The following is an 11,684-nucleotide window of genomic DNA, read 5'->3' as shown; positions in this document are numbered from 1 at the left end:
TCTTGTATTTACAGCAAATGCCTGCCTTCTCTGGAAATATATATTGAAATCCTGTTTTAAATACTATATTTGCAAGCTGAACTGAACCATAGTCCATATTCCTATGTGTTTTTATTTGTGTGAAAATACATGGGCATGGCAAACAGTCACTATTTCAAGCTTGATCATGTTGATACAGCATCTCTACATCATCCTTTATATCAATTTGCATGAATATTAAATGTGTTGTCAAGCTATTTTGATAAATAAACCCTGACATATTGAATCGGAGGAATGAATAAACAAGAGATGTGCTGCACACCGACATCGCCATGCTAATAATTACTTGGTGCATCAGAGATACTAAAATCAATACCCGGGATCGATACAAGTGAATGTGCTATGCACGAGTTTGATATGAGACGAAAATCTTTGGATACCGGGATAGAAAATGATAAATATCTCCCGTAAATGATATTTATCTCCCGTCAATTTGTCAAATATCTCTGTTGGTCCATACCTAAATATATGCCAATGGAATGCTCAATCCGTGCGGAACAAGACAACAACATGAGCTAACATGCGCTGATTTAATCCTTGAACATGAATTGGATGCTCTGTTTCTTACTGAAACATGGCTTGGCCGAGACGATGATGATGCAGTATCTGGCGAATCTATCCCACCAGGGTACTCTTTTATTAATATTCCGAGAGTTGCAGCCAATCATTGTGGAGGTCTGGGAGTTATTTTCAGAGATGCCCTGAAACTGAAACTTATGCCATCTGATTTCAGTACCTCTACTGGTACCTTTGAACATGCTCTTATATCCGACAAACAAAGGAAAGTTATTTACGCTCTTGTATATAGGCCACGACCAACTTCTGCAAATCAATTAAAAACATCTGATTTCTTAAGCGATTTTGAAGATTTTCTAATCTACTTAAATTCTTTAAGTACTAAAATGATCTTGCTCGGCGATTTCAACGTCCATGTTAACACTCCTGATGATTATGATGCCAAGCACTTCATAACATCCTTTGAAAGTGCTGGTTTTTGCCAACATGTGTCTGGTCCCACCCACAAGTATGGTAATACATTGGATTTGATTTTTTCGCATCCTGAAGATGGCTTGTTTAGGGATACGTTTACTGGCACTCGCCTATCAGACCATCATGTTATTTTTTGTACACTTAACCTGGACAAGCCAACTGATGTGAAAGAAGTCAGGAACTGTCGTAATTTTCGGAACATGGACCAGACATCGCTGAACAATGATCTTGTATGCAAATTTAAAATGCTTGTTTCTGAATCTAATAATAGTGACCTAGTCACTAGCAAATACAATGAGATCATTACAGATGCTCTTGATACACATGCTCCCAATACTAGGAAAGTTTGTAGAGCCAGAGTCAGACAACCGTGGTATACCCAAGACATTCACAAAGCTCGTCGTGAAAGACGAAGGCTTGAAAGAAGATGGAGAAAAAGCAAGTCTGAGGCTCACCACGAGTTGTATATTGCTCAAAACAATGTTGTTAACTCAATGATTGAAACTGCTCAAATAACCTACTGCAAATCTGAGTTTGAAAACGCAGATAGCAAATCTGTTTTTAAGCTTGTAAAAGGTCTCTTAAATAGCAGTAAAAAGGTTCTGCCAGACCATGGCTCCGCAAAGGAGCTCTCTGACGAGTTTGCCAATATTTTCTCTGAAAAAGTTGCTAATATCCATAGAGAATTGAAGATTGAACAGAGTAGAATTAAGAATGTTGTTGATGTATTATATGATAACACTGTTTCTTGTAATCTTGCACATTATGATCCTGTTAATGAAGATGATGTTGTTGATCTTATCAATAAGTCTGCTAACAAAAGTAGTATTTTGGATCCAATACCCACTTGGTATATCAAGCAAAATATGTCTGTTTTTGTACCTGTAATCCACCGTATTATTAATGTTTCTCTTACCACAGGGGTATTTCCAGACGCACTCAAGCAAGCTATTATTAACCCATTGATAAAGAAGCAATCCCTGGATCCAAATGTTATGAAAAACAATCGTCCTGTCGCAAATATTCAGTTCATTTCAAAACTGATCGAGAAATATGTTTTCAGATGCATCAATGCTCATATTGATAAGTACAATCTTGGTGAAGAATACCAGTCGGCCTATCGCTCTCTGCATAGTACAGAGACAGCGCTTCTCCACGTCAAGACTAACATCATGCAGTACCTTTACAACCAGCCAGCTGTGTATTTGGTTTTACTAGATCTGTCAGCTGCATTTGACATGGTAGAGCATAGTGTTTTGGTTCATCGTATGGCTAATGAAATCGGCCTAAGCGGAACTGCACTAGACTGGTACAAGTCATATTTTACCAACAGAACCACCAAAATTTGTATCAATGGTACTTTTTCTGATCCTCATCAGATGTACTATGGCCTTCCACATGGTTCCATCGTTGGTCCAGCATCTTTCAGAATTTACATCATCCCGGTTGGTCGTATTATCAGGAAGCATCAAATCCATTACCATATGTATGCCGACGACATTCAGCTCTTTTTAAATTTCAATCCTTCTGATCCGATTTCCATTCAATGTGCTCTGTCAAGACTCTCAAACTGCATTAGCGAGATAAAACTGTGGATGACTAACAACATGTTGATGCTGAACGATAACAAAACGGAGTTTTTTATCGCTGCTTCAATAGGTGCAAGTTACCATCAAATATTCATCTTCAAATTGATAACAATGTTATCATTCCCTCTGACACTGTTCGTAATCTGGGTGTCCTCTTTGATGGTCAGCTTTCCATGTCAACCCACATTACAACCTTGTGTAGTAATGTCACTTACCATCTTCGTAACATAACACGTATACGCCGGTTCTTAGACAGAGACACATGCCACCACATCGTTAGGTCGTTAATTCTTTCTCGTCTCGACTATGCAAATGCAGTTCTACTTGGAGCAAATGCAACTGACATCGCGAGACTTCAGAGACTGCAAAATTGGGCGGCAAAACTAATTTTCTGTGCAAAGAAGCGTGATCATGCAACACCGTTCATCAAAGAGCTCCACTGGCTTACAATCAAGAACAGAATAACATTCAAAATCCTTGTCATTGTTTTCAAGTGCATAAATGGCTTTGCTCCATCATACCTTGCCTGCAACTTGTCTCTGTACTCACCTGCACGAACTGGCTTACGATCTTCAACTGACACTACCAGACTCACTGAACAAACTTACACACCTCGCACTCTTCAATCTGCTGCCGACAGATCATTCACATATGTTGCTCCTCGGTTGTGGAACACTTTACCACCTGCTCTGCGCTCTGTGGCATCACTTCAAATGTTTAAGAAAGGACTTAAAACACACCTTTTCACACAATGATTTTCTTTTGTTCCATAATATTTGCTTGCTTTTATTTTTGTTTTGTTATTTATTATATAGTGTATCATCACACACGCTGTGATATCTATGAAACAGCGTGTCATAAATAATTTGTATGTATGTATGTAATGATTTCGTCTAAAGAAGCCAGATGTGTGAATAGATATGATAGTCGTTAGCTAGCGTCTTGAGAATGAAGCTTGCGTCTTGAACTCAAAAACTTACACAAAATTAGGGTTAGGATTAGAATTCGGATTAGGATTAGGATTAGCTTACCATGCTTACATGAAATAAGTACCATGCAAAACTACATAATATCCATGGCAGGGCCTAGATTTCATCTTGGTTTGCGAGCATCAAAATCCATCATAGTCACTGCACTTACTGTATGATACAATGAGAGAAGTTGATTCTTGCAACAGAATCTTATGTGAATCATTAATTCTGTGATTCTCGTTGAAATCTAGGCCCTGCATGGATTATATGTGACGTGTCATGTCAAAAGGAGACACTTTTGGGCAGGTTATCAATTTTGAGGTTTTTACATATCTTAAATATACAGATATTTTGCTCCACAACACCGTTTTCCCCAATGAAATCGGACATTCCTAAGCGAAGATATTGAGTTCGTAAGTTATGGTATTATAAAATAAGAAATTGAGATATCGGCCTTTAAAAATATTATTGACAATGTTGAGAGTAGGAATTACCTTGAAAAATGGCTCAAAAAATACAAGATGCCATTTATATTCCGGTCTGAAACTATCAGGCAATATTTTTAACATAAAAAGCATCATAAATTCGCAACAAACACAAATTGTGAAAAAATCACCCCCGGGCAGATTTTTGGCTATATCTCCATTTAAGATCCTGCCCAAAAGTGTCTCCTTTTGACATGACACGTCACATATGTAGCACGTCAATTTCACAGACTCCTAGTACCTTAAACTGGTGTTACACATTTCCATGCATGTTTCAACCCATATTTCCCATTAAAATTGACTGTATCATATAAAATTATAAGGCAAAAAAAAAAAAAAAAAAGAAAAAAAAAGGTCGTCTCAAAGCTCACGAGTGGTGGTTTGAAGACAAATACGAAATGCGAAATTCCGGATATGGTATTTTGAGATTTTTACCGAATTTTTCCGAAAACGTTTTTTTTTTAAATAAAACAAATTTCAGCATTTCTTTTTTTCAAATCTCACGATTTTACAATGCACGCGCAAGCTTTGAGACAGACCTTTTTTTGTTTGCCCTAAGATTTAACAAAACCAGGAGGAGTTTATGGAGGTGAATCAATCTGACATTTTTCCAATGCTACTAAGATTTCCCAAGTAATTAGCATGGCACCTGCTACCTGTCTCGTCAAATGCTGTCTTCTAATATACCTCTTTAATAAATGATAGAGACCAATGTAGAACAAGTCATACCATGGATTGCTCACTGCCCATTAGGTTCACTAACTGTCCTCAGTTGCAAGTCAACATCCACCAAGACTTCAAATTTGAAAGTAAGGATAGAGCTGGGGTACAGAGATTCACTGCACTGCGCTTTAAGGTTGGTCTGAACCCTGGAATTATGGAAACTTTCGGGCCTCATAACTTCTAAATTGGTGGTCTAAAGTATATAAAAGTATACATATTTAGAATGGCAAAGACTTGATAAGTTCATCTGAGAGGTCAAATTTGGGCCAAAATGGCACTTTTGGCCCAAAATCCTAAAAATACCGGTTTTGGCCCACTTCTTTTTGTGCACCGTAACAAAAAATTCTTGGCCAAAAGTTTTTTGAAACTAATTTTTAAAAACTAGATCAAAATATCTAGGACCCGTTTTTTCATTTTTTTGAATTTTGACCAATTTCACCAAAAATATTTGAAATTTGTGCCAAAATCGGGCTTTTTTATGATTTTTTTGAAAAATCAGCATTTTTTGACCATTTTTGGCGCAAATTTCTCAAAGTTAGTCGAAATTCAAAAAAATGAAAAAACGTGTCCCAGATATTTTGATCTAGTTTTTAAAAATTAGTTTCAAAAAAAATTTGGCCCAAGAATTTTTTTGTTACGGTGCACAAAAAGAAGTGGGCCAAAAACCAATTTTTTAGATTTTGGGCCAAAGTGCCATTTTGGCCCAAATTTGACCTCTCAGATGAACTTATCAAGTCTTTGCCATTCTAAATATGTATACTTTTATATACTTTAGACCAACAATTTAGCAGTTATGAGGCCCGAAAGTTTACATAATTCCAGGGTTCAGACCAACCTTAAATCTTCAATCTTTTGTTGTAAAATCTGTGCATTTGTCCGTACCAGTATAATTTCATGTATTAAATCAGCCATGTTTTGGGGATTTGATGTTTTTCTTGTTAATTTCATGTCAAATTTATACTTTTAAAATTTCTTAATTCCACAGGTTTGTCTGGCAGTTTTGGAGGCATTGGTCATGGAAGAAACATATAACACCCCTTTCTTTTCATGGATATTTTTAGAACCAAGCAACCACACCTCTATTTTGTCCAATCAACTCCATACTTTTCAATTTAATATAATAAATTGAACTTTACTGTCTGCTGCACTGAAATAAAAGAAGAGTGCTAAGCATTATATTTCAAAACAAGACAAAAATAGATAAACACACCACCATCCATGCATGCATGCGAGGCTAGTATCTGAATTATAAAGGATAGAGCTGGGGTACAGAGATTCATAATTTGGAGCTTTTTCCTCTGAACAATTTTATGAAGCTATCCCATTGTGACTAGCTTGCCCCGCAGGTTTGGTTTGTATTTTGAAAAGTCATCAAAATACTCATAATTTTTTCACGGCAGTGAAATGATGCCACTTTCCCCGACATCTCATATGCACAGTTTATCCCATATCCTGTGTCTTGAATAGGTATTGTAGCGCACCAACCCTATGGTTAAGAGGCTAGGATAATAATCAAATAATTCCTAATATCTCATACCCTAGTTTGTATGCCTTTATCTAATACTGCCCCACATGACAAGGACTAAATTAGCCCTAAAATCTGGCAGTGAGTCTCTTCAGTGTAGGAAATTTTTAGCCTTTTTATAAACATGTTTGCAATTGGCTTATAACCATCACATGCTGACAATACACATAACCGATTGGTTATTCAAAGCTAGTTGGGCAGGTCATGGTAAGTATACTGAATGTTTACTTTGTGATTAGGCCTATCTGTATAAAAAAATATGCAGCAAGCTACAATGTGACCGTTCACGGCGAATGGGGCGTAAATTCCTCCCCCGGTCAATTTTGTTTTATTTCGTGTTTAAAAAATAAACATCATTAACTTAAAAATGGTATATCATTTGACTTCAAACGATATCCAGAAGCGGAGTTATGGTTAGTTAAACTTTGCTCCTTCAACAAAATTATAGCTTTTTTCGTTTCTACGTGTGTCTCTTTTTCCACATTGCTGGCAATAAATATCAAACAGTCATAATTGGCGGTCATTTCAAATCATCCCCAAGTCAACGAGGTTTAAGAAAGTTCTCTCATTGTTAATTGTTGGTTATGCATACCTATACAAAATGCAATGCCTGGTAACCCACCACTTGAACAGGAGTTAGCAGAAGCCAACAAAGACCAGCTCTATTAAAAGTTCTATAGCCATCTAAGGTAGAAGCTTATTATCCACTTCAACAATAGGATAATTGATTAGTGTTTTACTATAAAAATGAGATCGATGTCGGGCCAGCTTAAGTTACCGATGAATACGACCTTCGTACACATTTTACACCGTAACTCAGAATACAATTTAGGGAATTTACGGCTCATTTGTGCTGCCGGGTCACCAACGGGCGATTTACTTCAGAAAAAGTTCAATATAACTACATTGCACAAAACTAAGTCCATTATCTATAGTTAATTGAATGTTTATTGACTCTTGTATTAACCCAGCAATGTGTGTATAAACCTGTATAATATATTTTCTGTTACAAAGTAATGATTTGTGTTCATAAAAGCAGGGCTATGAGACAAATATCCCTGACAAAAGCTAGCAAGACTAAGCAATTTGTTTACGTTAGTGATAAGGCATTTTGCATATGTATAGAAAATTATATTCAACCAATTTAAGATATTGCCAACATGCAATAATAGTGGACATTTTGATACAATTTTCTTCGAAGTTATAGCCAAATTTGTTTCCTGTAGGTGGCTTAAAACCTTTATGCGAAATGAGATCCTGTAGGTGGCTTAAAAACCTAAATGCAAAATGAGGTTTAAAAAAAATGTTTTCCAGAGTCAAGACGCAGATATCATTATGAAGCCTCATATCACTTATTTATTGTTGTATTAAAGTAAAGAGTAGGTTAGATATGAATATTTTAATAAGCTACTTTATTTAATAAGCTTTTTAAAGCTATTTTATTGAGCTACTTTGGTCTAACATTTAAAAATGTTAGACCAAATTAGCTCAAAGTACTATACACCTGATCCGTGAACTTGTCTTTTTTAAAGACAAATTCTTGTTTTATAAGTAATTTGGTGTGACATTTGAGGTCACTGTAGACTCGAATGCTACATTGGTTTTTCCCGGCGATTCAGTTATGTCAATATTTGTATCAGGTCCCGTCTTCTTTCTCCCAGTTGTCAGAATTGGTTCACTTTTCGTCACCAAACAATCGCATCTGGATACAAATCCCTTCCATATTTCCGAATAGGCTTGCCGGAAGTTCGTATCTATGGCGTAGACCAAAAAATTAACAGAACTATTGGTGAATGCCATGAAGGCAGACAGGAGAAACCACCAAAATTGATAATGTAAGTCAAAGACGACGTTTATAGAGTACGGTGTCCACATTACCAAGAACACAATACAAATTATGCCGACAGTTTTTAGTACACGTCTGTCAGCTGTTTGAGGTTTCTCTAGATTTTGATTTGACGATGGATTCGTGGCGTGTTGTCGCATTCGGCGACTTGAACCGCGAAATGTCATGAAAATACGAAAGTACGAAAAGCATACTATGCAAACTGGCACTATGACTCCCAACGCGATTAAATAATAACGAGTGTATGTGAAATTGTAGGAGTAATCATAGTTACAAATAAATTGACGGGTTTCAAATATATGATCACCCCATCCAAGGTAGTTTGGTAAATCTAAAAGAAAGGCAATGAGCCACAACCCAGTTACCATAAAAGGAACGGTGCGTTGGTTGTATATCTTTGCATAAATCACTCGGTGGCATATGTAGAAATACCGATTTAGGGAAACTGCGCTTATACTCCAGATGGAACAACAACAGCTAGTGACGGTTAATGTTGCAAGAAATTCACATAATGCTGGCAGACGGTAGAAAAGTTTTCCCATATCTAAAGCACCCACTATGGCGAAGGGATTCACCAGTGCAGTGACCAAAAGATCCGCTACGGCTAGATTGACTATGAAGACATTTTGCAAGACGCGAAGTTTTTTTGACGTTACAACGGCTAAAATAACAACAATGTTTCCCGTAGTACCAACCAAAGACGTACATATCGTTAGTGCGATGTAAGTGTATAAAATCGGCAGCTGTGAATCGAGTAAATATTCGTCTGAATTTGCCGAATCTGATGAATTTGACGTCCATGCCAATTCACTTACCATGGTGTCGGTGGTGTTATTAACACTTCCCCGTTTCATGCTATCAATAGTTTGTTTGTGGGCGTTTCGAACCTAAAATATTTAAAAAAAAATATTGGGGAAATTTATAAAAATTATATCAAAATAAAGTAAAATAAATTGTTTCACTCTCGCCGTGGTATACATTTAAATGGAACAAATGAATCCCAAGAGTATTGGACCTGCCTATCTTCTATGACACGATAGAGGATACCGTAAAATCTCGTGTTTTTGATGAAAGCTAAATTAATATACATGCGTAAATATGCAAAAACAATAGATTGGTCTTACAATAATACTTGTTTGTATATGCTTAGATCTGTAATTTATTTGCTCAAATTCCATAATGGCGCCTGGATTAATTTAGCTTTCATCAGAAGCACTCTATATACTTGTAGACGAGGTTTTACGGTAGTATATTTATATCGGTTATTCTCATTCTTAGTCAGTTAAATAGCATTAACTAAAAACCATTTTCTTCGGCTAAAAAGTAAGTTATCGTCATAAAAACTCCCATTATTCTAAAATGAACGAAACTTTATATAAGACCATGTGCACAAAATTCAATATATTTACTAGAAACACCCTTAGCAGAATGGTCGACTGCAGATCCGTCGGATAACGCTTTTTCAATGCGAAATGATCTTTGCTGTTTGAATGATGTCACGATGAGGTTAGCATTTATTCCGTATTAAAAAGCGTGCTTCGACCAGTCTCTTAGAGAGAGACCGCTCATTATTTTAGTATAAAACATTTAGATATACATTGGATAACAAAAGTTATAAAATTGTACCTGTTATATCGTCCACTTTTTATAACAATGGTGATAAGGTTAGAAGTACAGCAACCGCTTCCTATATAATGATCAGCAGCCTCTCTAAGTCTGGATCTCCACTCGAACCAATGGAAAAAGTCCTCAGTTTCAGAATTTCTGGATTTGCGTTTAAATATTATAAAGTCAGATGCCTGTGTTTCCGCAGACTGTGATTTGCGTTTAAATATGTCAGGTGCCCGTGTTGGTCGCATATTGCCAACCTCAATCATCAACATTCTGGTCACTAGACAAGCATCACACAATAAACATGCGCAGTAGAGGCCGAAGAATTCAGTCTAGTAGGTGTTACCTATCAGAGTGCGCCCATTTTGCTAAAATAATAGTCCCATTTTGCCCACATACATGCAGATTTTATAATAATATACCCAGTTTCCTCAAAACTATTAAACCTATATCATGTTGATGCTAATCTTAACATAAACCGAATTGCATTCCGTTACAAACTTAGAATGGATACTTTTTCCTGTTTTGATTTCAAAATACAAACTCTGTATTTACCATAACATGGTCTTCGTTAAAAGGTGAGTACGGAGTTGTGCGGCAGATTCGTTATTCAGCAGGATTTATATAAAAAAGTATTTTGCACATTTATTTTTATTTGTTGGTCTTTTCCATAGTGAAGACTTGCAAATAATGGAGTTCCAATATATTAGAGCCCCGCAGGGCATGTGTCTCACAAACTTTATCAACGAGTAAATTGTTAAGTTATAACATGGTTCTTTCTGGCCGTTTTAGATTCCGCTTGAAACCTTTTTTCAAAACGCCGTACTACTGTTCCATAACTCGTCTCTCAGAATTGTCTAATATAATTATTAATTTTTATGATAAAAAATCTTCCCATTAAAAGCAACCTTAATTAATATGATAATACTAATAATAAACTTGCATATTTAATTATGGCCGACCCAGAAACTTGTCTGTGAATCAATCTTTTATTCACTCTACTGGGCGTTAAATGCAGTGGGCAAATGTGAATACAAGGAAGTCAAGATATGGAACGAAATAATTGTGGCGCACACTCAAGAACTACAAATGTAATGTAATTTTTTTCCATTTTCTTTAAAAGAAAATTAAAATTATTAAAAAGGTTGACCCGTATTGACAATTTTCAACATTTTCTTTTTTCAATCACAAAAACCAACAATAACAAAAAAAAAAAACCCTTTTTTTAATCAACACTTTTGATAACTTTACTATTCCCAAGACTTTTCTATCACAAAAACATAAAGCAAGTCTTCCATAATCAACACTGTTGACTATCTACAGCAGATATCATTAATGATCTATTGTAATATCAATAGTTTTTAATTTAATAGTAGATAGTTTTGCTGGCTTATTATGCTAACAGCAGTAGGTAGCATCACTGGCATTTTATCAGCAATATAGTTAGTGGCGTAGCCAGCACTTTTTTGGAAGGTGTGCAAAGGGGTGAGGTTGGGGGGGGAGGCGACTTTCATGGGGGGGGGGCAAACTTTGATGGATGAAAATGGTCAAAAATTGGCTAAAACGAGGGCGGACAGCATCACACATGGGTTAACAAGACTTCTAACAGAGCAGGTACCCCCCTTTCCCCTCCTCCTTGGCTACGCCACTGAATATAGTTAGTTTCAATGATAAGTGATTCACCACCACTATTACTTCTACTTTTACTATCAGCAGTAGAAAATATTCATCACTAATGTACTGTTAATGTTATCAGCAGTGGATAGCATCAGGGTCTATACGGCATACGTACTACATTACTGATATTATCAGCAGTTGATATATGTAGTTTCAATGCAGTTTAAGTAATGCATCACTATTGCAACCAGCAGTAGATAATATTAATTGTAAGTGCTTACATTTATT

At 36.2% G+C, this 11,684-nt stretch overlaps 1 protein-coding gene across 1 annotated transcript; it reads left to right on the top strand.

The window, feature by feature from the left end:
• The first annotated feature begins 941 nt into the window (after window positions 1-941).
• Window positions 942-2,849, top strand: LOC140140448 (uncharacterized). Its single transcript, XM_072162207.1, has one exon. The coding sequence runs from the start codon at window positions 942-944 to the stop codon at window positions 2,847-2,849; it is 1,908 nt and encodes a 635-aa protein (XP_072018308.1).
• Window positions 2,850-11,684: the final 8,835 nt, after the last annotated feature.

This window comes from Amphiura filiformis, chromosome 19 (genome assembly GCF_039555335.1).
Source record: "Amphiura filiformis chromosome 19, Afil_fr2py, whole genome shotgun sequence".
Taxonomy (NCBI): Eukaryota; Metazoa; Echinodermata; class Ophiuroidea; order Amphilepidida; family Amphiuridae; genus Amphiura; species Amphiura filiformis.
This window is presented reverse-complemented; position numbering and strand designations above follow the sequence as displayed.